The 25,844-nt window shown below is 47.6% G+C and overlaps 1 protein-coding gene and 1 long non-coding RNA gene across 3 annotated transcripts in view; one reads left to right on the forward strand and one right to left on the reverse strand.

Annotated features, from left to right (window-relative positions):
- The window catches only part of TTC7A (tetratricopeptide repeat domain 7A), a 120,582-nt gene that overhangs the window by 4,398 nt on the left and 90,340 nt on the right, over window positions 1-25,844 (forward strand). Inside the window, exons 2-3 of one of the 2 annotated variants that reach the window (XM_019414117.2) lie at window positions 5,570-5,733; window positions 10,986-11,154. In XM_019414117.2, the coding sequence (XP_019269662.1) occupies window positions 5,570-5,733; window positions 10,986-11,154 (333 nt within the window). Of the gene's footprint in view, window positions 1-5,569; window positions 5,734-10,985; window positions 11,155-12,652; window positions 12,800-25,844 lie in introns of those variants that run through there. The other variant, XM_019414327.2, reaches the window with a different exon arrangement.
- LOC109246717 (uncharacterized) lies at window positions 13,785-16,141 on the reverse strand. The gene is made up of 3 exons (XR_002071449.2): window positions 16,033-16,141; window positions 14,237-14,408; window positions 13,785-14,060 (listed from the first exon to the last, which is right to left on the reverse strand). It is a non-coding gene; the product is annotated as an uncharacterized LOC109246717 (long non-coding RNA).

Below are 25,844 nucleotides of genomic sequence, written 5' to 3' on the forward strand. Positions count from 1 at the left end.
GATTTCAGTAAGTCTCTTAGAATGTGATTGACAGGATGATTTGGTGTGAGATAGGATGATGGTTTAGATAATAAGTTGAAATTTCATTTTTTTTGTTGTTTTTTTGCAGCTTTCTATTTTAATGTAATCAATTGTATATTCCTTTCTTTTTTGCCAAATAAAAGCTCTTTTGAAAAGGCAAAACCACCATACCATTATCACAACCCCCCCCCCCCCCCCAAATCTCATGATTTAGTTTTACAGTTCATTTGCTAGAATCAGGATCCAAATAAAGCTACACATTGTATTTGGTTAACAGCCTGGGTGTCTCTTTTTTCCCCTCAGTATTTTATTATGAAAATTTCAAACGTACAGCACAATTAAAAGAACTTTTCGGTGAACACCTGTATACCCACCACCTAGATTCTAATATTCTTAAGCTATACTTACTTTATCACGACTGCCCCTCTATCTATCCATCCATCTAGAGTCTCATAATCTGTAGTCACCCCCATCTTTTTTTTTTTTCTCCTGAACTGGAAATTGTTCTGAGAATTTCTTCAGTTGGAGTTAGAGGAGGTGTGTTTGAGGCAGGTGGCCTCTCACTAGTTTTGGCCTCTTCCTCATCTCGCTGTGGTTAGAAGTCCCAGCCCTCTGCGGTCCTGTGTGGTGAACAGCTGCAGAGACCACTGTGTCCCCATTTGCCTTAGTGGGGAAGGGCCCGCCTGGCTGGACCCAGGTTTCCTGTCTACAGACTGGCAGGCTGTGGAGAAGAGGCACCGCCCTGCAAATGTGGTTTCTAGGGGAAGGGGCAGGTATCTTTGAAGTGGGTCCCTGTCGCCTAGTGCCCTGAAAGAGGCCTGGAGAAGGGTGGAAGTAGATGGGAAGCTAGCTGCCAGAGGCTTCAAAACCAGGTTGCTGGGGAATCTGAGGGGCCATTAAGTGGGGGCCTCCTCTGGGCCTGTGCCCAGGGCAGGGGGCTGTGCTGGGCTGGGCTGCCAGAATCTGTGTCACTGTCAGGAAGGTGTTCCTAATGCCTCTGGGAAGGCAGAAACTGAAATACTTTACCCAAATCATGATAGGGAGTGGGTTTCAGACAAGAAGATGATAAAAAGGCATGTTTTGGGGCGCCTGGGTGGCGCAGTCGGTTAAGCGTCCGACTTCGGCCAGGTCACGATCTCGCGGTCCGTGAGTTCGAGCCCCGCGTCAGGCTCTGGGCTGATGGCTCGGAGCCTGGAGCCTGTTTCCGATTCTGTGTCTCCCTCTCTCTCTGCCCCTCCCCCATTCATGCTCTGTCTCTCTCTGTCCCAAAAATAAATAAAAAAAAAAAAAAAAAAAAAAAAAAAACGTTGAAAAAAGGCATGTTTTACCTCCGGAGAAGGAAGGACAGGAAAGCCTCTAATCCATTTGTATTCTTATTTAACAACTGAAAATCTAGAACTTTTAATTCTAAAATACCTTTCAGTCCCATAGATTGGCCACTTGGGAATGATGGGATGGACAGGAGAAGGGGAAGGAAGGCAGAGTAGAGAGGGAAGAGATGTGGGCAAGCAAGAAAAGAAAGTTCGGTTCCCAGCCCCTACTGTGTCTACTAAAGAAAGCATAGACCTTGGGTGGGGATGAAGTGGAGCAAAAAGGCTGGAGAAGGACCTTAAGTGTTAGTTTATAGAACAGTCTGGGGACACCTGGGTGGCTTAGTTGGTTGAGTGTCCAACTTCGGCTCAAGCCACGATCTCCTGGTTTGTGAGTTTGAGCCCCGCGTCGGGCTCACTGCTCTCAGCTCAGAGCCTGGAGCCTGCTTCAGATCCTCTGTCCCCCTCTCTCTGCCCCTCCTCTCTCTCTAAAAAAATAAATGAATATTTTTTTTAATTAAAAAAAAAAAAAAGAAGAACAGTCTAAAACTCATAGGTATATGAGGATGAGAACAGTCCTTATCCCTGCCCTTGGAATTGCTATTGGAATTCCTACTTAGAATTCCTATTACCTTTGAACCTACTTTTTATAGCTCTTAGACTGTTCTTATTTCTAAACTACCAGAAGCTGTGCTGTACCGGGGGTGCAGGAGAGACAGGCTGTTCTGTGGCTGTGTTGTGTAATGTTATGTTGTATTATTATTGTGGGCTGGGACCATGGCAATATTGCGTATCTTTATTATCATCTATAAAATGGGAGTAGTATCTACCTTTTAGAGCTGTGCAGACTAAATGCTACCGTATAATAAAATACTTGGCACTCAGTAGGCCCTCAACAAATATTGGTCCCCCTCGTGCAGTAAATATTCTGGTTCAGAGCAGTGCTTCTCAAGCAATCCGCGGTGAAGGATTACTCTCATGTTTTGGGTTTTGTTTTGTTTTTTCATTCCCATTTTGTTGTGCTCTGATTCTTTCATAAGATACTCAAACTGCTATCTCCCATTTTTCACTTCAACAGATTCAAAATTATTTTGTCACATTATTGTCAACGTTTCTGAACGTATACTCTAAACTGAACTCATCTCTGCAGGACTGAGTGACACAGATCCACCCAGCCCCCGACCTCACTTTGAGTAGCAAAGTGTCCAGAGGACACTGCCATTACTTTGAGGGGAGGTGTTGTGCCCTGGGGAGTATTTCCGGATTAAGAGTTGCTGGGAAGGAAGCTGGTATCTCTGGGCAGGAGAGGAACAACAGAGCCAATGAGTACCATGGGAAGCTGCATGTGCACCCTGGACTGCTGAGAGCCGGGGACCAGCCCAGGAGGGACTCAGTTCCTTCAGAAGGAGCAGGTTCCTAAACCTACCTCTGGTTTAACAGGTGCAAAACAGGTTGGAGGGGGGGAGCAACTTGCCCAGTGGCCCATAGTTCACGCATCCACCACTCCATAGCCTGCCCCTCCTCCTAGCTGGCATTGGGAATCTGAAGAAGATTGCCTTTCATTCTTGAATTGATTTAAATTTTAACGTGTTTTTTTTTGTTTTTGTGGTTTTTTTTTGAGAGACAGGGAGAGACAGAGCACAAGTGGGGCGGGAGAGGCAGAGAGAGAGGGAGACACAGAATGCAAAGCAGGCTCCAGGCTCTGAGCTGTCAGCACAGAGCCAGATGCTGGGCTCGAACCCATGAACCGTGAGATCATGACCTGAGCCAAAGTTAGACGCTCAACTGACTGAGCCACCCAGGCACCCCATTGAGTTGATTTAAATTTTATTTTAATTGAATTGAAGTGAATTGAATTGAATTGAATTGAATTGAATTTTTAAGAAAACTGTTTGAATTTTAAAAGAGTTTTGGATTTATAGAAAAATTGTGAAAATAGTATAGAAAATTCCTAATAACCCAGACCCATTTTCCTTATTATTATAAGTTAGTATGGTAGATTTGTCACAATTAATGAATCAATATTGATACATTTAGTCTTTTTTTAAAATTTTTTAAAAATTTTATTTAAATCCAAGTTATTAGCATATAGTGTAATAATGGTTTCAGGAGTAGAATTTAGTGATTTATCACTTACATTGAACACCCAGTGCTCATCCCAACAAGTGCCCTCCTTATTGCCCATACCATTTAACCCACCTCCCCTTCCCCTCCCCTTCCCCTCCCCTCCAGCAACACTCAGTTTGTTCTCTGTATTTAAGAGCCTCTTATGGTTTGCCTGTTTTCATCTTACTTTTCCTTTCCTTCCCCTATGTTCATCTGTTGTTTCTTAAATTCCACATATGACTGAAATCATATGATATTTATCTTTCTCTGACGATTTAAATTTTATTTCTGACTAGATAATATATTCACATGGCTCAGCCTTCCAAAGGGGCCAAAAAGTAAAGAATGAAAAGCCTCCCTCCATCTCTGCCACCTTCCCTATAAGTCAGAAAGGCCATCAGATATGTATCCTGTCACATGTCATGAACACATGTTTCTGTCCACTGTGCGCACTCCACTATCTTACTGATTTATCATGGAGTTCATTCTTTCACAGCACAGACGAGCTTCCTTGCTCCTTTTCATGGCAGTGTGGTGTCCCCTTTTATGGAAGTACCATGCTTTATTTAACCAGCCTCATGTTGGCGGACATAAAAATTGTCTCTAATTTTCTGCTATTATAAATAACATGGCAGGAATCACCTTATAGGTCATTTTACACACGTGCCAAGACCTCTGTAGGTGTGGGATTGTGGAATCAGTGGGTTGCACAAAAATAATTTTGATCTAGGGATTGTGGAATCAGTGGGTTGCACAAAAATAATTTTGATCTATGTCATCAAATTGCCCTTTACAGAGGTCCCACCAACTTCTGCTCCATCAGTGATGGATCAGAGTTTGAACTAGGTACGTTTTCGGCCAGTTCCTCTAAATGTTAATTTTTGAAATCATGAGGTGGATAGCAAAGGATCACTAACAGGCTCTGGCATCCTTAGAGGAAAACCCTTGTAAGACTGTGCCCTGGGATCTGGGCTTTCAGGGTGTTCTCTGAGGGAAATCTCCTTTTGTGGGGGGGGGAGGGAGAAAGCTCTTCAGAGGCCAGCAATTTTGGGTCTGTGGCTTTGAGTTGTAAGCAAACTGCAGTGGTCCTGAGAGTAAGGAGTGAGTGGCATTCCTGAGTGGGTCTAAAAATGCCATCCTGGCGGTAGAAAGCTCTGTGAAGTCTCAGGACCAAGCAGACCTTCCTGGAGGCATTTTGGGTTGGCACATAACTCTCTGAGCCTCACGGCTTCCTCATCCAGTAGTGGAGAGGATCCAGTTCACTCAGCAGCTATTTATTGGGTGCCTGTGTTGAGTGGTGGGCCTGGTCCTTACCCTGATTGCAGGGGAGGGGCAGTGAACCAGCCACACTGAGCACAGCCCCTGAGGCTATCATGAAACCACACTCAACCTCTAAGCCTGCACAGTGAGCACTGGGATCCCACCCATTCCCTGGGTCACCTCTCTGTGGTAGCAAGACGGTCACAAGCCTGGAGTTTTCAGTACTTTATGGGGAGATGGAAAATTTAACCAAACAGTATGAATTCCCCTGCCAGGTGGTGAAGTCTAGAGATAGGTTAACATATGTGAGAGAACTCCAGAAAGTGCCAGGGCTAAACACGTCCACGGATTTGCCCTGCTATACCAGTACATCTGCTTTCTGCTGTAACTCTTTGCTTTTGTTGCTAAGTTATCCCTGGTTATGTTAAAATACCTTAAAAATGGAGAAAACCATGGTTTTCTGGTTACATGGAAATAGGAGCTCATGAAAATGCATTAAGCCACATCATATATTTTTCCTCTTCTGTTATTTGGGGGTAATTCCTTCTTGGTTTAAGAACTGATTACCTACAATGGGACATGGATGTGACTTTGTCCCTCATTTTAAATTCTGAAATTCTGGGAATTTGTTCCAAATCTTGGGAACTTTGCCTCCCCAACCACTAAACTACAGAAAACAAACCCAAAGGGGCAATTCGTACTGTGCCTATGATAGAATGCCTGTGTTTTTTCTTTAAAGGCTGTTTAACTTTATGAAAACTGTGTCTTTATTTCTTTTCTCAGACCTGGGCCATTCATGTGCTGGGTTAAGGGTGGCTGGGTGGGTACAGGGACAGGTACCAGTTTCAGGGGATCACTGCTCTGTTTTTCAGATGACTTTGGGAAGCTGCTCCTGGCCGAGGCCCTCCTGGAGCAGTGTTTGAAGGAGAACCACACAAAGATAAAAGACTCCATCCCTTTGCCAGAGAAGAATGAGCCAAAGATGAATGAAGCCAGAAACTACCTGAGTAGTATCCTTAACCACGGGAGGCTGTCTGTAAGTGGTCAACCCCTGTGCCCGGGGCTTCCTCTCCTCTATCTCCTGCCTCCTATCTGCCATCAAGCCCTCTCCCTGGGTCACCTGAGCAGCAAGTCTCCCTTAAAGGTTGGCTTTGTAGTGTTCAGTACAACAGCCACTAGCCACATGTGGTTCTTGAGCACTTGAAATGGAGCTAGTCCAGAGATGCCTGGGTGGCTCAGTCAGTTGAGCGTCCAACTTTGGCTCAAGTCATGATCTCAAAGTTCGTGGGTTTGAGCCTCACATTGGGCTCTGTGCTGACAGCTTGGAACCTCCAGCCTGCTTTAGATTTTGTGTCTCCTTCTCTCTCTGGCCCTCCCTGCTCACACTCTCTTTCTATGTCTCTCAAAATAAAGCTGAGTCCAAACTGAGCTGTGCTATCCAGGTGTAAAACATATACTGGAATTTGAAGACTTAGCACAAAATGAAGAATGTAAAAGATCATTAATTCTTTATATGGTTTACATGTTCAGACGATAATATTTTGGATAAATTGGGTTAAATAAAATATATTGTTAAAATTAATGTCACCCGGTGCCTGGATGGCTTAGTCGGTTAGGTGTCCAACTTCAGCTCAGGTCATGATCTCACGATATGTGAGTTCGAGCCCCATGTCGGGTTTTGTGCTAACAGCTAACAGCTCGGAGCCTGGGGCCTGCTTCAGATACTGTGTCTCCCTCTCTCTGCCCCTCCCCCACTCACACTCTATCTCTGTCTCTCAAAACTAAATAAACATTTAAAAAAATTTTTTTGATATAATTAATATCACCTATTTTTACATTTTTAATGTGACTGGAAAATTTTACTAGAAAAATTCAAATTATACATGTGGCTTAAGTTATATTTCTATTAGACAGCACTTGCTTGACCTAGTATGTGCCTAGTCCTTTGGACTCCTTAGGGATCTCAAGGAAATAGGACCTCAGTGAGCCCATGATCTAGTTGGAAACAGGCAAACATGCAAAGTTGGCTAGCGACAGAAGAACTCAGTAACAAGGCAAGCCAGTTTAAGTCTATGCATTTATTGATTGAATACCTACTGTATAAAAGGCACTGAGGGGAGGTATAGAGGGAAGTATAGTCAGCTCTCTCCAGATCTTTGCTGCTTAAAGCATGGTCCACCCACCTGCAGTATGGGCATTATCTGGGGAGTGCAAAATCTGGATCAGAATCTTTGTTTCAACAAGCTCTCCTGGTGTTTCATGTGTGCATTAAAGTTTGAGACCATTCTAGATTACAGTGTATCCTGAGCTATAATAGAAGTATGGGTACGTCATTAGAGACCCAAAGAGGACGTGATTTTTCAAGAGATATTCCAAAGTAATATACTTTCTGATTTAAACATTTTATGGTAACCGACTCTATGCAAGGCATTATACTATGAGGGCAATAAAGATGTACTGATTCAACATGGACCCTGCCCTCAGGGAGGTTGCAGGTTTACTGGGAAAATAAGTCTTTTTTTTTTTTTTTTTATGTTTATTTATTTTCGAGAGAGAGTGAGGGGGGGAGAGGCAGAGAGAGAGAGGGGATCAGAGGATCCGAAGCATACTATGTGCTGACAGCAGAGAGCCCTAGGCGGGCCTCGAGCTCACAAACTGTGAGATCATGACCTAAGCCAAAGTCAGACCCTTAACCAACTGAGCTCCCCAGGTGCCCCCAGGAAAATAAGTCTTATTGGCAAATTGTCCTAGATGGACTGTGACACATGCTACATGACTAGTGTACATGAGGAGGCAAGTTCAAGGGGGATACTCCCTGGGGTGAGGTGGGGAGTCAGCCCCGGGGTGATGGTGGCATTAGAATTGGACTATTCGTGGGGGGTGGGAGGGTCTAGACCTTGAAGAGGGGAGGGTATTGACATACAGAGATAGGATAGGACATTCCAAGAAGGAAGCAGTGTATAATTTAATGGTTTCTCTTATTAGGTTCTCATTCAAGTATGTCACTTAGCAGGAGCAAAAGGGAATGGTGAGAAATGAGGTGACAGAGGGACTCTGGGGCCAGTGAGCGGGGACTGAAAAACTAGGCCAAGAAGTATGGGGCTTTTTCTGTGGGGGAAGTGTCCTGGAAGTCTAACGATCTTGTCTTTAGATTCCTCAGCAGGGATTATGGTAGCTCTGGGAGGTTTCGTGTTGGAGTAAACCAACTGTTTGACCTAGAGCATGTCTTCTGACCTCTTGGGCCCTCCGGTTCCTCATCTGCCAATCAAAGAGGCTGCACTTGATTGGTGGGTCCCAGGCTTTTCCCATCAAGACCCCTTTTAATTGTTTCCTTTGCCAGACTCCATTAAATATTTAAAAATTGTTTTTAAAGTAAAAAATGAGGGGCGCCTGGGTGGCTCAGTCGGTTAAGCGTCTGACTTCGGCTCAGGTCACGATCTCGCGGTCCGTGAGTTCGAGCCCCACATCGGGCTCTGGGCTGATGGCTCAGAGCCTGGAGCCTGCTTCCGATTCTGTGTCTCCCTCTCTCTCTGCCCCTCCCCAGTTCATGCTCTGTCTCTCTCTGTCTCAAAAATAATAAAATAAACATTAAAAAAAATTAAAAAAAAAATAAAGTAAAAAATGATTCGGACTCACTGGTAAAAAGTCATTAAATAAACAAGTAGTTTGAAGTAAAAGTTTTTGTTTGCCAGCCCCACCCCCACTCCCATCCCGAGTTAAGCGCTGGTCATCATTTTGTGTTATGTCCCACATGCCTTTCTCTGTGCATTAACAAACACATGTGCATACACACAGGTTCTAATCAGAGTCCTTGCATCCATATTTGACAAGAACTTTTACCTGGAGCTTTCCCCATGCCAATATTTCATTCTCTGCATTGGCTGAGTAGCATCCATGTATATTATTATGAAAACTGTTTGTATGCCAAATCACATTTAGGAAGAACAAATTTTACCATGCTCTATTAACTGAAGACATCCATAGTCACCAATAACACTGAGATATTCACCATTATCCACACCAAAGCCAAGAACTTGATGTTGATTAGGCAAAATGAAATATTAAAAGTAGTATGTGGGGTGCCTGGTGGCTTAGTCAGCTAAGTGTCTGACTCTTGATTTCGGCTCAGGTCATGATCCCAGAGATGGGGGATCGAGCCCTGCGTCAGGCTTGAGCAGGCATGGAGCCTGCTTAAGATTCTCTCTCTTCTGGGGCACCTGGGTGGCTCAGTCAGTTGAGCATCTGACTTCAGCTCAGGTCATGATCTCACAGTTTGTGGGTTTGAGCCCCACGTTGGGCTCTATGCTGACAGCTCAGGGCCTGGACCCTGCTTCAGATTCTGTGTCTCCCTCTCTCTTTCTCTGCCCCTCCCCTGCTCGCATTCTGTCTCTCTCTCTCTTTCAAAAGTAAACATTTAAAAAAATTTATTTTAAGGTTCTCTTTTCCTCTGCCCCTCCCCCTCTCGCACTCTTTCTCTTTAAATAAATAAATAAATAAATAAATAAATAAATAGATAGATAGATAAATAAATAAATAAAAATTAAAAGAAAAATGATGACTCATGCCCTGTATTTATCTAGCTCCTTTCCAAAGAAAAGTTCAAAACTCTTTTCTGGACTCGCATTGCTCTGATGCTGTTGTCATTGCTGTGATGGGAGGTGAGGGTGGTTGTTAACTGTTATCTCGCCCTCACTGATGGTGTAAATTAAATTAGCCTGAGCAATGAGAAAATATGCCCATGGCTCGAAACCAACATGGGGAACAGCAATATCTTTGCCCAGCTAGGAGGGACCATGGGTCCCGAAGCTCTGGGAGTGTGTCATTTGTGGCCCTAGCATAAGGAGTGGGTGGCCTGTTTGGGTGACTAGCAAATGCACTTGAAAAATTCAGCCTCGGAGAGTTGACCGATAGTCGGAGCAGGTCAGGCATACAGGGGCTGAGTGGGTCCACTTGGTGGAGGCATTCTAGCAGTTCAGCAGACAGAGCCCTCTGGTACTCAGGGAGGTTTCTTAGGAAGAGGTGGGTCGGGAGCAAGTTCCCAAAGGATGGAAGAAGATCCAGATAGACCAAGGGGGAAGTGGGGGGAGACTGTTCCAGATAGGGAGCTGTGTGAGCAAAGGCAAGGGGAAAATGTGTGTTTATAATGACCAAAACACCAGTGCAGAATAAGAATTTGGCTTTGCTGTGCTCCGTATCTCTTAACTGGCTTCTGAGAGGGCAGTAGGTGGTGGGGAGTGGTGGAGGCTTTCCCTGGGGCTACAGGTTCCCCAGACTCCAATCTCCCTGAAGGGAAGCAGGGGTAGCACAGAGGCCCGAGGTAGGAGCCAGCATTGCATCTCCAAGGAGCTTTATGGACAGAGCTGCTGCTGGGTGGTAGGGGCAGTGTCCAGAGCCTGGCCCAAAGGGGTGGTGGGGCCAGCTGAGTGCAGAGATGGAGGGCGAGGGCTAGAGCAAATGGCCATGGAAAGTGGGAGATCTTGGAGGGGAGCTGGGCACATGTCCAAGAACAGGACTTTGGGGCAGGGCTGAGCAGACCTCCTGAGGGAGGCCCCAAGAGTCCTTGTATGGGGTTGAAGATTTGGGCATTAGCAGTACTGGAGAAAGAAAAGGAAGAAACCAACTGGCTTGAATTCAGGCACTTAATTCTGCACTTGAGATGAGGATGGTGGCCCAGCAGGCCTTGGCTCTCCTGCCTTCCTGTCCCACTGCTGACAGGACCCTTCTTACCACAGAGGTCCTGCTGTTGCAGGTGGGGCTTCAGTGGCTGGCCCCTGCACAGCTTCTTTCCAAGGCCTTTCCCCTCACTGTATATTTGTACAGATATGCATGTAAAGAGGACCCCCAGTTATGTGAGCTTTAGGCCCCACAAAATTTGGTTAGGTCCTTGACTCCTACTTGTGTTGAGAACAAATGCCTGAATTCCTGAGCACCAACCTTGGGCTGAAGCCTTCTGGACAGAAGACAGAGCCCAGTCTGCAAGCTGCCTGGGGTCTGGTTGGGGGAATAGTACACACACGCATGAAATAATTGGGCACTCATGTAAGGATTTCAGTGAGAACCATAGTGTAGCCCACAGACTGCAGGTGTAGAGAGAAGAGGGATGCCACATGTACTGAGGACTGGGGGGGCTTCCTGGAGGAAGAGGGGAGTTCTGAGGAGGGTCTTAGGCAAGTCGTCATGGCTCAGTGGGATGGGGCGGGGGTCCATCCCAGGGTACCTGGTGGGGGTGGGGATAGGGTGGGGAGGCCTTGAGGCAGAAGCCTGCTAATGTGTTTTTTATCCTTTTAGCCACAGTACCTGTGTGAGGCCATGCTGATCCAGGGCAAGCTGCACTATGTGGAGGGCTCATACCGAGATGCCATCAGTATGTATGCACGGGCTGGGATTGATGACATGTCCATGGAGAACAAGCCACTGTATCAGATGCGGCTGCTGGCAGAGGCCTTTGTCATCAAAGGTAGGTGTGGATGCAGCTGGGGCCCTAGAGGGCACAAGCCATGGCTCCCCTCCACCATGTTCAGCTCCTTACACCCTGGCCCCCTGTGCCAAGAGCATTTGGTAGCTGTAGGAGAGCAGATGCTATATTGACAGTTGGCCTGCAGGGCCAGCGTTCAAGATACGTGACCCCTAGTCATGCCCGGGCGCTAACCAGCCAGGTGGACGCCAGTGGCAACCAGCCACACCAGTACATGCTGACTGACGGCAGCCACCAGGCCAGATATCAGGAGCCTCAGGTTCTCGCCTTGGCTCCGTCAATAACTAGCCACCCAATTGCACGCCCTTGGGCAAATTACCACTTCACCTTTCCTGGCCTCAGCTGACTTATGTGTGAAACAGAATTGTAATACCTGCCCTCACAGGGTTACCATAACCAAGGAATCAGCTGGGTCATGATGTTGAGAAAGGCTTAAAAACAATGCCATCCCGTCATCAGGCTGGTGCTGGGGACTGACATTGGCTACAGATCAGATGCTCTGTGGTATAGAGCAGCCTGTCTCTCCTTGGGTATTTGTTGGGCACCTGTGAGTGGCCCAGAGATCAGTGATGGGCAGGTCAGAACCAGTTCCCAGAGTAAGGGGTGTTGTGGTGAGGACCCAGGCACACAGGGTCAGTGATGGAGAAATTCCATGATATGGAGCTGTGGATGATGGCTCACCTGGGGCACTGTTTAGTGCCATTGAACTGACCCCGAAGGGGTTACATGTTAGTAAAAGCCTGAGCCCAGACTTTGTGCTTCAGGCTTCTTCTTCCCTGGATCCATGAACCCTAGGGTCACAGAGCCTGAGGGATGGCCCTCAGTGGCAGTGCAGTATCCCAGGAACCCCCGCCCCCCCGCCCTGCCCAGATGGTTGTCAGGAATCTTAGATGTTTGGTCATCTCCTTATTCCAGCACAAACCAGCCCCCAGAGAAAAGTCTAGACATGCTTATGGCCATATGGAGATTGGATGTTTGAGATGGTAGAGTGTCACCTTCTTCTCTGTTGTAGATAGGGACATTCTCTCCATCTTGTATATAGGGAAACTGAGGCCCAGGGAGGCTACGTACCTCGTCCAGAGTTGCCCAGAGATTTGTGGTGGAACCAGGATTGGAACCTCCACTCTGTCTCCTTTGGATCCCAGGGGACATCTTTGCAGAGCATGGCCTCCTTTGACTCTGGCTCCTGGGTTTCTCGAGGGCTATTTGTCCACCCCTGGGTCCCTTTCCCTTTAGAGAGACTATTCACAACCTCCCAGGAAGTCTGCTGAGATTGTCACCCAGGACAGATGCAACACCAGCATGTAGGAGGACAGGTGGCCATCTAGGTTAATCCAGTATGTGGGGGTCTTCTTCCTTGGCTCTCTCGTCCCTTTCTCTGTGCCCCAGCATAGGCTGGTCTTGGGGGTGTTTTTCATTTAGTGTTTGGGTCTTTTGGGCCTCTTGAAAACCACTCTGCCATGGACTCCCCAAACCTAACACCCTTCCTCGGGGGCCCTTTCCAGCACTTTTTCCTGTAGACCTGGCTCTACCTACTGCTCCCTGTCTTCTGCTCTCTACTCTTTCCAGCACGCCTCCAGCTTCTTGGGGGAACACAGTCCTGGTGGTCAGAGGTCCTGCAGGGGAGGTAAGGAGCCAAGCGCCACTGGCGTGGGCTGCTTGGTTGTGGCCTATGCTAGCTCCCCGCCCCTCGCTGACTGCACATGGCCTCCCACGCACCTGTCTCCTCTCTGCTTGTCCGTCCTGTCCTGTTGCAATGCCTGTGCCCTACCTGCTGCTTGGCATGCTGAGTTTCACCTGACCCTGTGTATGCTTGAGATCATGCAAGAGGTCTCCAGGGTGTGCATGATGTTGATTTTCCTGGGTTTGGGGGTACCTGGTGGGTCGCCCCAAACAGAGAGAAGGGGACGGGGATGGCTGGTCACGGGGTTGTCTTAATCTGCTGGGCTCCCATAGCAAAGTACCTTAGACTGTGTGGCTCAAACAGCAGAAATTTATTTCTCAGAGTTCTGGAGGCTGGGAAATCCAAGATCAAGGTCCTAGCAGGGTCGGTATCTGGGAAGGCTCTCTGCTTGGGTTGAAGATGGCCACCTTCTCGCTGTGCCCTCACATGGCTTTTCTTCCATCTCTTTCTCTTCTCTTCTTATAAAGTCACCAGTCCCATCATGAGGTCTCCACCCTCATGACCTCATCTAACCCTGACTATCTCCCGAGGGCACCATCTCCAAATACCAACACATTGGGGATTAGGACTACGTGCAACATGAGCTGGGGGGAGACACAAACATTCAGTCCATAGAAAGGATGGTGGTGGCAGGAGGCCACAGAATTCACAGAATGATAATAGTTATTAATCCCTCACTCCATGCCAGGTACACCCTCACTGAATCCACACAGTAGTAAATAGGCCTCATTGGGTGTTCTCTTCATTCCCTTGTTATAGACGAGGAGTTACAGTTGATGAGGTGAAGGGACTCGTGGATTTCATGGGAATAGCAGAGCTGGGATTTGAACCCGGGCAGCCAGAGCTTGTAGATTCCCCCATGGTAGTGCTGCTCAGAAGCCTAGACTGAGAGCAGTGACAGAAGCAGTCTAGGCCAGTCTGCCCCGTGTTACAGATGAGGAAGTCAAGGCTGATGAAGTGGAGCGTCCTTACCCAGGACAGTAGTCAGCTTTGTTTGAACTAGAATCCTCTACCCGAGGCAGCCTTACAGCTTTAGGTCCTGTCTCTAGGTAGCCACCCCCCCAGGAGCCTGCCTTCCCTAATCCCAAGTGTTGTCTGGCCAGGCCATTACACCACAGTTTATTTACTGTTTTGCACTGGCTTCTGCTTCATGGTTCCACTTGGTGCCATCCAGTGGGGCAGGGAGTTTTCTTGGCACACCTGTCTGGAGGAAGGAGGATGGGGCCATGTGTCACGGGGCCTGGAGGCTCAGTAGGGGCGCATGTATGGGTATCTCCAGTGGAGCTCCTGGTCTTGTTAGAGGAGTCAGGAACAGGCTTGGGGTCTCTTCACTGCACCCCCCTCCCAGCCCCCAAAGACATAAAAATACACTCAACTCACCCACTTTCTGCTTCAGGGCAGAGCAGTCTGGTTATATGTCCTTCTGAAGCATCACTCACAAGGACTAGGCCTTCCTCTGAAGTCAAGGGGATGTGGATGAGACCAGAAAATGCTTTCTGATTCTCAGGGAGGGCTCTAGACACCATCTTGCAGTGGTCTTGGGTCTCTCTTGCTGAAATGCAGAAACAGTACTTGCATACATGTGTATATTGCATGGGGGTTACGTGACCCTCCAGCTTCTGTAATGGGATTCATCTTCACCTCTACTCTATAAGGTGGGGAGGTGGGTAATTGTTATGCCTACTCTAGGGATGAAGAAACAGAGACTTGCAATCTGTAAGCAGCGGAGCTTAGATTGATGGCCGGGTGGTTGTCTCTCAAGCTTGTATCCTGCCTGTGACAGAGGACCCCATCTGGAGAGCAGGTTGCAGTTACCTCCAGAACGGGTTCACACAGATGAGAGTACAGGTAGTGAGGAGAGGGTCCTGCCAGTTACTGCAGAATCCAGGGGCCAGCCAGGAAGAACGATGCCTGTGGGCACACTGTTGTTCTGTTCCTGAGAGTAGTCCATGGGGGGCCTAACTGGGCCTTGGGCAGATGGGGGGCTTCTACCTCTCCTGGCCTCCATCAGCCCTGGGTTGGCTAGGAGCTGCAGCCACCAGTGAAGCCCTGTATCACTGTCCCATGGGTCTGCTTAGTGTGGAAGCAACCCAGGGCAGTGGTGTTGGTAGGCAGATTGTTCAGAAAACTTCCTTTTATATGTCAACATTGGTTACCTTGGCCCAGAGTGAGAAGTCTGCCCCTCTACCACTCTGTTCCTTAGGCCCTGCAGTGGCTCCAGTGTGACTTCTGCCAGCCCACCATCCCCTGACCAAGCATGTCAGACCAGGGGAAAGCCCTGGGAAAGGAAATGTTCCCAGCCCATTCCAGGTACAGATGGTAGACATCTATTTTTGATGGCATTGCCCCACCACCATCTTGGTTTGTTTCAAGGGAACATCTTCCATTTACTTTGTATTAAAAAAACAGTCCAGGGGTACCTGGATGGCTCAGTCAGTTAAGTGTCCGACTCGTGATACTGGCTCGGGTCACAATCTCACTGTCGTAGGATCAAACCCTGTCTCTCCCTGTCGCACTCTGCCCCTCCCCGACTTGCACGCAAGCATGCATGTGCACACCCTCTCTCTCAAAATAAACAAATAAACTTAAAAAAAATGTTTTTTAAATGTAGAATAATTTGGTTTCGAGGCCCTTCTCAGAGGGCCAGTCTGCAGTGCCACCCACCCTCACGAAGCCCCAGGCAGAGCCTGCTCATTTGATTCTGCCTGCTCATGGTTTCCAGCCCTGTCTTTCTGCTGAACTTGAAGCCCTGGGGGGACAGGTGGTCATTCCTTCTGAAACCCCAGTCTTCTCTGCCTCTTCTCCCTTCCTGGAGCCACTCACATTCCAGCTGAATGAGGTCTCCACCTGGTGTCCAACATGGTGTGCAGAGTTTTGTCCCTTTACCTTTTCTTGAGCCACTGCTCTTGCCCAGCATGCCCCTTTTGTACACGCAGAGATAGCCCTAACACTCCCTTTAGGTGCAGTTCAGGTGTATCTTCCACCAGGAGGCTTCCCTTGTGTATAACTGCAGCCTATGGCATTCTTTTTCTCCTTCAAGCTCATTTGGACCTTGACCGAGTCTCCCCGGTTAGAAGTCAGTATGTTCCTCCTGCCAGGCATCTGGCCCCTGGCCATTATACCCCTCAAGGTCCTTGGCTCTATGTCTTACAGGAAAAAGTAAAATTTGCCAGCACCTGCCAGGGTTGCCAAGATGAACAGTAGGGCTCCCTTCCCTTGAGGGAGTGGCAGTCAGTTGAGCAAAGCCTGCTTCTGGTATGATGTGGCTCTGGGAGAAGCAGCTTCTCTGGAGGAGGAGCTAAGCAGGTAGTAACTATGGCAAGACCGATGAGTCACAAGCTACCTGGTGCCTCTCTTTCCTGTCCAGTCCCTGACTCAACAGGCCACAGCATTAGTGGAGTTTATGGTTTGGAAAAATCAGGAAATGGAAATTACTCCAGAGGTGGCTAGTCTGTAGCTTATTTCTGCAGCCTATTGGGGGCAAGACATTGGACTTCCTGCCTGGCCTGGGTGCCCAGCCATGTGGCTGCCCCCAGTTGTGTTCTCTGCCTTGACACCTGAGAAGGGCATTTGCAAAGTTCCCTCTGGGGCTGCAGCTCCTTAGCAACCCACTTCCAAATGGGGGCCTTACACGTTGAGCGGTCTGAGGCTTTGTTTTTGCAAGGGTTGGGATCTGTCTGGCTCAAAGGCTCTCTAGAGCAACCTAGTAATAAGCCTTTGGACATTTGGCATCAGATCATCTCCATGGGTAAGAAACTAGAGCCAGAGATTTTGTTGACTCAGACAGAGCCCTTGGCTCTAGAGCCAGGCCTAGTGGTTTCTGTCTCTGCATCAGGCCTCAGGGCCCCTCTCAGCCCCCAGCCCTCAGTTTAATGGGTAAGCAATAGGCTGGGCTGAGGGGTGCTCACACCTCTTGCCCTCAAGCTGCATCTGGCTCTGTAGCAGCACATGAGAGCCACAGCACAGGATCCTTGTGAGATCCTGGGGGTGGGGGGGTGGGGGTGGATCAGGCCTTTCCCAGGCCACAGCCTTAGCTCTTGATACGGTCTGGTCTCCCTATCTCCAGGAGCAGAAAATTTCCAACCCTGCTTATCAGACTTGACTGTCAGCTACCTTGGATTGTTGTCCACAGGTAAAAAGGGCCCCTGGCAAAGCTGCATCATCCAGAGGGATTGCCAGGAGTAAAGCTTGCCCTTTTTGTAGACCTTGCTGTGGACCCTAAGAAGTATCCAACATAGGCCAATATCCTGAAATGTTTCTACCAGATGCCCTAAAGCTCCAGCCTTCACCTCAAGACAAAATAGGCTGCATTTCAATGGGCACTACTGCTGCTATATATCTGGAATTCCAGTTTCTTAATTGTGAGATGGTCAGTCCTCACTCTTGTATCTGACCTTAAGTCAGCCAGGCTTGCATTTCAGAAATTGTACCCTCTGACATCATCATGCTTCTGGGGATCAGTTTCCATATAACCAGGCTTAGGGTTGTAATGACAAAAATGTAATTCCAACTAGTTGGAAAAGCAACAACAAAAAGGAGGGAGGCACTGGAAATTTATGACCCCATGTAACTAGAAAGTCATTGGAGGTAGGTGGCATCAGGCATAGCTGGATCTAGGGGCTGCATGTGTTGATGTCTTAGCACCTCCAGGTTTACATGGTTCTGTGCATAGCACTTACAGCCTCAGGAGGAGAGAGTGCTTCATTGACCTGATTCCATCTTGTGCCTACCCTGGAATCAGTTACAGTGACCAGCATCAAACCTCTGGGTTGGTGCCGGGGGTGTGATTTCCACCTGAATCTGGTGGACTGAGTTGGAAGAATGGTTCTTCAAAGGAAAATCAGTGTGCTGTTAACCACAGTAGGTGAAAGGTATGGAGGGCAGAATCCCAGAGCTCAGGCAGAACTGACTCACCTCGGGTAACACTGCTAGTGACCAGGTCAGGATGTGAACTTGGCTCTCTCTGACTCCAGCTTTTGGGGTCATCCCTGATACCCCAAAAGTACTTGGGGATTGAACCACTCTGCTGCAGAGAGAGGAAAGTGAATGGAGCTATCTGGAGTTTTTCCTGGTTAGCTTGGAGGTGAGCCTGAACTTAGGGAGGAATTATCTGCAGAGGAGTAGAAGAGGTGCCTTCCAGGTAAAGGAGAAGTCCAAAGAGAAGCCCCAGGAGAAATGGAGGTGACTTGTTTAGTGGGGGGCAAGGGGTGGTGGTGCCAGGAATGACTGAGCATGAGAGCCTTGCAGTAAAGCTCAGGGGGTCTTCTTGCTGGTGTTCTAGAACTTTATTCCTGGGTCACCATGCTTTGATGGGCATGCAGGAACTTCAGGGCCTGCACTTTCAATATCTCAAGCTTACCCGGTTCAGCCCCACAAGCCACGGCATCACTGTCCACCTCTCAGAGGACTGTTCCATGGCAAACAGCTGCTTCTCCCCTCAGGCCTGTGTCACTTCCAGTTCTCCAGCACTAGCTCAGTGTGGTAAGGTGTGAGGGAGGAATGACCCTCCATTTCCCTGAAAAACCACGAGTCCTGCCCTTTTCCCCTCTTGCTTGCAGCCCAGCACCAGGGAGGCCACAGTCCACGCTCTGGACAGGCTTGCTCACAGGCTGACCAGTAGAAGATTGGCCTGGCTATGGAGAAAAATGGCCCCAGTTCTCCCAAAATACTGCAGCTAGGTGCTAAGTGGTGAACAGGCTGTGAAAAGTAAAAATGTAAACAAACAAACAAACAAACAGAAAAACACTTAGCAGCTGTGAGAATTATGATCTGCAAATTCTCTTCTCACTTCTTGAGTGTTTGTTTTCTTTTTTCTTTTCTTTCTTTCTTTTTTTTTTTTTTTTTTTTTCTCCTGTCCTCTTTTGGTCACTGCAACCCCAGGCTATTCTGCTCTCACCTGGGAACTTGTGGCTTATTAGAATTTGAAAATAAAAACACCAGGCTTCTCCTAGGGCAGGACATGGTGGCATATTTGGTTTTGGGGTTTTTTTGTTTTTGTTTTTGTTTTTTTTAAGTCCTGGTATGGCAGGAATTAGCTGTTGATTTTGGCTTCCTTCTCAAAGGGGCATGGGTCGCTTGCCCTGTGGGGAGGCAGGTTAGCACTGTCAGTACCGCTGCTCTGTCCCTAGACTGCAGTCCACAGTCCGGGCTTCCAGAGGGAGAGGAGTGCTGTTGGGGCATCTTGGAAGGAGGCTGGGTGTGTTCATTGTGTGTGTACCTGGCCTTCACTGAGTTCTTTCCTGGGCTGGGGGTGTGGAGTGCAGGCAAGGCTGTGAGGGGTGCATTTGAGGGGCCCATCCCCTTGCAGAGTGGACAGCTTCACTGCAGCCACCAGGGGCTGGCCAGAAGCCTGAGGTTTGGGAACCCTTGGGGGCATGGCAGGTAGGGGGAGACATACATAGGGAGTCTGGGCTGAGACAGCAGACAGTATTGAAGCCAGAAGACCTGGATCTAGTTTGGACTCTGGCACTTTTAACTGAGGGGTGTTGGAAGGAATCTCTTCTTGAATTAGAGGTTTCATCTGTCATTCTAGGGAAAGACCAGATCCCTTCCAGAGAGATCACTGTGAGCCTCACTTAACATTCTCTGAGAACATGCATGCTAATCTATATAATACCGTCTAATTTCAATTTCACGGCCTGCATGATTTGGGCATCGGTGGTAATCCCATTTTGTGTTTCAGGAAATGGAGACTAAGATCTCTATAAACATTTTGGGGTGTATCCTTCTGGTCTTTTTTCCTATAGGTTTATATGTAGCTTTTTAAAGAACAAAAATAAGTTCATACAATCATACTTTATAATCTCTTTTCTAAAGTGTGTATTTTATGAGCCATTTCCCACTACATATCTACATCACTGTTTAAAGCTTAACTGCATTGCATTGTTAGAATCTATTGCAGTTTAGCAAGCTTGTCTCCTGTTATTGGACCTCTAGGTTAAATTTCATCTTTTTGCCATTATAAATAGTGCTATGGTAGATATCTTTCAAACTAAATTTTTGCTTATGTCATTAATTTTTTAGTGATAAATTCTTAGAAGTAAAGTTAGTGGATCCACTTTTTGGAGACGGGTGCATGGAGTCAAGTTGTCCACTTTCCTTTTTTTTTCATTTTTTTAAATTGGTAAAATGTACAGACTCATGAAAAGATACTCAACATCACTCATAATCAGGGATATGCAAATCAAAACCATAATGACCTATCACCTCACACCTGTCAGAATAGCTAAACTCAACAACACAAGGACCAACAGGTGTTGGTGAGGATGCGGAGAAAGGGGAACCCTTTTTCACTGTTGGTGGGAATGCAAACTGGTGCAGCCACTGTGGAAAACAGTATGGAGGTTCCTCAAAAAGTTAAAAATAGAACTACCCTGTCTATGATCCAGTAATCATGCTACTTGATATTTTCTCCGAAAATACAAAAGCTCTAATTCAAAGGGATACATGCACCCCTGTGTTTATTGCAGCATTATTTCCAATAGCCAAGATAAAGAAACAGCCCAAGTGTCCATAAGTGGAAAAGGATATGTGGTGTATATATACACAATGGAATATTATTCAGCCATAAAAAAAGAATGAAATCTCATTATTTGCAACAACATGGATGGAGCTAGAGAGTATAATGCTAAGTGAAATAAAGCAGTCAAAGAAAGACAAATACCATATGATTTCACTCATATGTAGAATTTAAGAGACAAACATAAAGAATGAGCAAAGGAAAAAACAGAGACAAACCAAAAAATAGACTCTTAACTATAGAGAGCAAACTGATGGTTACGGGGAATGGGTGAAATGGTGATGGAGATTAAGGAGTGTATTTGTCGTGATGAGCACCAAGCGATGTGTGGACGTGTTAAATCACTATTGTACACCCGGAACTAATATAACACTGTAGGTTAAAAAATTGGTAAAATATAGGGGCTCCTGGTGGCTCAGTCGGTTGAGCTCCTGACTTTGGCTCAGGTCGTGATCTCGCGGTCTGTGAGTTCAGGCCCTGCGTCGGGCTCTGTGCTGACAGCTCAGAGCCTGGAGCCTCCTTCAGATTCTGTGTCTCCTCTCTCTGTCTCTCTCTCTCCCTCTCTTCCTAAAAAATAAATAAACATTAAAAAGAAATTTTTAAAAAATTGGTAAAATATGTATAATCTAAATTTAGCATCTTAACTATCTTTTAAAGATTTTATTTTTCATTGTGATCGAATACACATGATATAAAATTCACTATCTTAATCATCTGCAAGCGTACATACAGTACAGGAGTGTTACATATATTCACATTGTTGTGTAACCAGTCTCCAGAACTCTTTATCTTGGGAAACCCCAACTCTGTATCCACCAAACGTCTCCCCATTTGCCCTTCTCTGCAACTTCTGGCAACTGCTGTTCTATTTTCTGTGTCTATGAATTTGTCTACTTACTTTAGGTTCCTCAAAGAAGTGGAATCATACACTATTTGTCTTTTTGTGACTGGCCTATTTTACTTAGCATAATGTTCTTAAGGTTTATCTGTGTGACATATGGCAGGATATCCTTCTTTTTTTTTTTTTTAATTTTTTAACGTTTATTTATTTTTGAGAGATGGAGATAGAGCACGGGGGGGCGGGGGCGGGCAGAGAGAGAGAGAAGGAGACACAGAATCTGAAACAGGCTTCAGGCTCTGAGCTTTCAGCACGGAGACCGACACGGTGCTCGAACCCACGAACCGTGAGATCATGACCTGAGCCAAAGTCAGACGCTTAACCAGCCGAGCCACCCAGGCACCCCAGGAATATCCTTCTTTTTTAAAGCTGAATAATATTCCAATGGATGCATATTTCACATTTTCTTTAACCATTCATCCATCAAAGAACACATGGGTTCTTCCACATTTTGCCTATTGTGACTAATCCTGCTGTGAACTTGAGTGTACAAATATCTCTTTGGGACCCTCCTTTCAATTCTTTTGGGTATACACCCAGAAGTGGAGTTGCAGGTTCATAGGGTAATTCTGTTTTTAATTTTTTGAGGAACTGTCAGACTGTTTGCCACAGTGGCTGCACCATTTTCCGTTCCCGCAGTTGCCTGCTGTTTGAGTGTGATTTATAAGGTTCTTCCCTACCTGGCATTGAGGCTCCCTCCCTAAGGGTTGAAGCAATGACTTGCATTTCTTCCTCTCCCGTCCCCAAACCCAGAGTACCTAACTTGGGGCTTAGCCTTCTGTGGGTACCAGGTGCCCTTGGACCAACTGGGTAGGAGGGAGGTAGGAGTCCACCCAACTGGAAAGTTCCATTGCAGAGGAAACCGTCGTGCTCTCCACCTCTGCATCTAGGGCCCAGAGCTCCAAGGGCGGGGCTTCTTGGAAAGGCGCCTGCCTGGGATGTGATGACTCATCTCAGCCTGAGGAGGCAGAGACCAGCCTGGGTGTTGAGCCCCGGGCTGAACCAGGATCAGTTTGCCTCCAAACCAAAAGTTCGGACTTAGTGAAAAAGCAAGCACTCTTCTTGAAAGGGACCTTCCCTTGGCTTGTAAAGCTGGGTGTTTTCACAGAAAGGCACCTTTGCCAGTGGGAATCAAGAGGCGGTCCCCTGGGCTTCCTGGCAGCCCCTGGCTTCCTTCCGGCTCACAGGATTGTGTGACAACCACTGGGGTCTTGTGGGGCCAGGCTCAGGAGCAGCCCGTCTGTCTCATCTTGGATCTAGTGTTGTGGTTTGGCCACTTGTGCAGAAATGCTCAAGGGGCAGGCAGAGGGTGAAGGGACCCAAGGGCTGGAGTCTCTAGTGGGTTTCGATCAGATGTGTATGAACAGGAAAATGGACCTTCATGGGAGTCAAAGAGCAAATATAAAGAAGCCCCAGGGTGCCTGGGCAGCTCAGTTGGTTAAACATCTGATTCTTGACTTCAGCTCAGGTCATGATCTCAGGGTTCATGAGACAGAGCCCCACATTGGTCTCCGCACTGAGTGTGGAGTCAACGTGGGATTCTCTCTCTCTCTCTCTCTGCCTCCCCTGCTTCTGCTCTCTCTCTCTCTCTCTCTCAAAATAAATAAAGAAACTTAAAAAAAAAAGGTAAGGTCAAGAAGCCCCTTTTTATGGGCAGAACTGAGTGACTGGACTATCACCCTCATTTGGAGAAGCCATTGCCAAGCTCCAGGAAGCTTTTTGGTCTTACGTATATTGGAAATTATTTCACAGAGGACCACCTTAGTGACCATAGCTCTTCTACCTCCATCTTTTAGTTCTCTGCTGTCACAACTGCTTCCTTTGGAAAAGGAATTATATCCGTTATTTTTGATAAATGTTTATACAGTGAGGTGTACCAATCTTAAGTGTCTGATTTGGTGAGTTGGACAAGTGTAAATACCCACATAACCAACACCACAGTAACGACAACATTGCCATTACCCTAGAAGTTTCCTGCAGGCCCTTTTCCAGTTGGTTCTCTCTCCACTCCCAATAAGTGGTTAGTTTCTATTAATACAGATTATAATTTTGCCTTTTTTTTGAATGTCATGTAACTGAAATCCTATAGCACGGGCAGAGAGGCTGGTTACAGGGTGGGAAAAAGACATACACAAAGGAGATACAGGTAAAATGTTCCACTGGTTCTGAGGTCAGGAGGCCTAAGACAGCCTCCGGGAGGATGTGGTTTTGCTGTGAGTTTTCCAGGAGGCTGGGACTTAGAATTCCCAGAGAAGCATGGCCGAGAGGCCTCTGCTGGGAGTGGAGGGAACACATGAAGCAATGGACAGCAGAGGCCCCACAGACACATGTTACTAATTTCACCGCTTTGTAGTGGTCAGCCCAGGGGAGGCTTGGGACTGGCAGCCCGAGCAGGCCAAGCAGCTGGCATTATCCATCCCAGGTCTGGGCCCAGCTGTGGGACAGGAAGGAACCCAGCCAGCAGCATGTGTCTCAGGGGAGCCGCAGAGCAGCCATGTTGAGACAGATCCGCTCTAGGGCTTCTGGAGTGGCTACACCCTCCTGCCATCTGCAGCTGGTCTCCCAGGCCAGGCCTCTGAACCACCTTCCTGCAGGGTGGACAGGATACGTAGCTGGGAAGGAGGAAGCAGGGCCAGCACCAGCAGTGAGCGGTGGCACCTGCCTTCTGCCTGCTTTCTGCGTCTCCTCCAGGACTCCCACTCTTCCTCTATCCCTTTTAGTGCTCTCTTCCCCTCCTGGTCATGAGTCATTTGGCAGGAGGCACGTTGACCCTCGGTGACCCCGGTAACTGAGTATTTGTGTTGAGCAAGGGCCTCCACGTTCTGTGCCTGCCTTCTCCCCGGCCGAGTCACCCCGACCTTTGGACCTGTTCACGCCCCAGCCTGGCAGAGGGCAAGGTCACTAAATCCATATGAGTTGGGATCTAGCCAAGAAAAACAGTAATTCCTTACCTTGTATTTGCAGGGCACTTTGTACTTTGTCAGACATGATCAGGCTTGCCATTTCTTCAGCTGGCCAGCCAGGGCTTGTTAAGTGCCTACTATGTGCCAGTTTGTAGAAAGGCAAACGTGATAAGGTTGATGCCTTTCAAAGTTTACAGTCTGGCTGGGTATGCATGTGAGTAAATAAATATAAGAAATGGTGGGGCAGGAGTATGTAAAGCATAGACTGGGGCCCCAGGAGGGATCAGTTGGTTATACCGGGGTGTATTAGGAGGGGGCAGCCCTCAGCAGGGCGGAAGGTGAGTGGTAATTTTGGGCAGACTTGGGAGATTCGGCAGGGGTATGCATCCCAGGCAGGAGGAATGGCTTGAGCAAGGTCAGCATTGGAAACAGGAGGTTGGGTGTGGATGCAGCAGTTGTGGTGTCTTAGCTCGGGCTACTGTAACAAAGTACAGACTGGGTGGCATCAACACGACAGACGTTTATTTCTCATGACTCTGCAGGCTGGAAGTCTGAGATTAGGGCACCAGCATGGTCAGATTATGGTGAGGACCCTCTTCCAGGTTGCAGGCTGCTGACTTCTTGCTGTGTGATCATGTGGCAGAAGGGGTGAGGTGGATCTCTGGGGTCTCTTTTATAAGGCTATTAGCCCCATTCATCACCTCCCAAAGACCCCTGCCTCCTAATACAATCACCTTGGGCACTAGGTTTTCAACATATGACTTGGGGGGTGGAGGACACAAACATTCAGCCTGTGGCATATGGTGAGAGCCAAGGCTGGGCAGGCGACAGGGATGGAATCCTAGAGGCCCTGTTATGGAGTGCCAGGAGTTTGGACCATACCTTGTAGCCCTGGGGATCCCTGGAGGGTTGAAGTGGTGGAGTTCTAGAAGGATCACCCTGGGAACAGTGTGCAGGGTGGAATAGAACAAGACATGAGGCAGGGAGGCCAGTTAGGAGGCTGATATGGTCATCCCCTCAAGAGGTAAAGCACAGGGGCACCTGGGTGGCTCAGTCGGTTAAGCGTCTGACTCTTGGCTTCAGGTCAGTTCATGATCTCATAATTTGTGAGATCAAGCCCTGAATCAGTCTCCACGCTGATGGTGCAGAGCCTGTTTGGGATTCTCTCTCTCTCAAAATGAATAAATAAACTTTAAAAAAAAAAAAAAAAAAAAGGTCAAGCCTAAAATGAGGGAGGAAGAGGAAGGATGGGGAAGTGTTGAGGGCATGGTCATCAGCTGGAGGGTAGGGCAGAGGGCAGGAGAGAGTTGGGGGTTCTATTCCTACAGCTCCTCCAGGAAGTTCATCCTGAGCACCTGTTGCATGTAAAGTACCGTGTGGGACACAAAGGTGGGAGCGACCTGGATTCTGCCCGTTAGGAAGCAACAGTCCAGGACAGCACTCTCTAGTCAGGTCTGTGTGTTAGTCCCATGTGACCGAAACACACTTTAAGCTCACTTCACCCTAAAAAGGGTGGGGGTATTATGGGCTCATATACTGGGAAGTTTCAGGGGGTAGAGATTCAGGCAGGGCACTCAAACGGTGTCATTAGGAATCTGCCCTCTTCCATCTTGACTCATCTTTACCCTGTAGATTTTTCTCCTCATTACTAAGAGTTTATTCAGTCGT

Source organism: Panthera pardus, unplaced genomic scaffold (genome assembly GCF_024362965.1).
Source record: "Panthera pardus isolate Hobbes unplaced genomic scaffold, ASM2436296v1 HiC_scaffold_25, whole genome shotgun sequence".
In the NCBI taxonomy this organism is placed as follows: domain Eukaryota; kingdom Metazoa; phylum Chordata; class Mammalia; order Carnivora; family Felidae; genus Panthera; species Panthera pardus.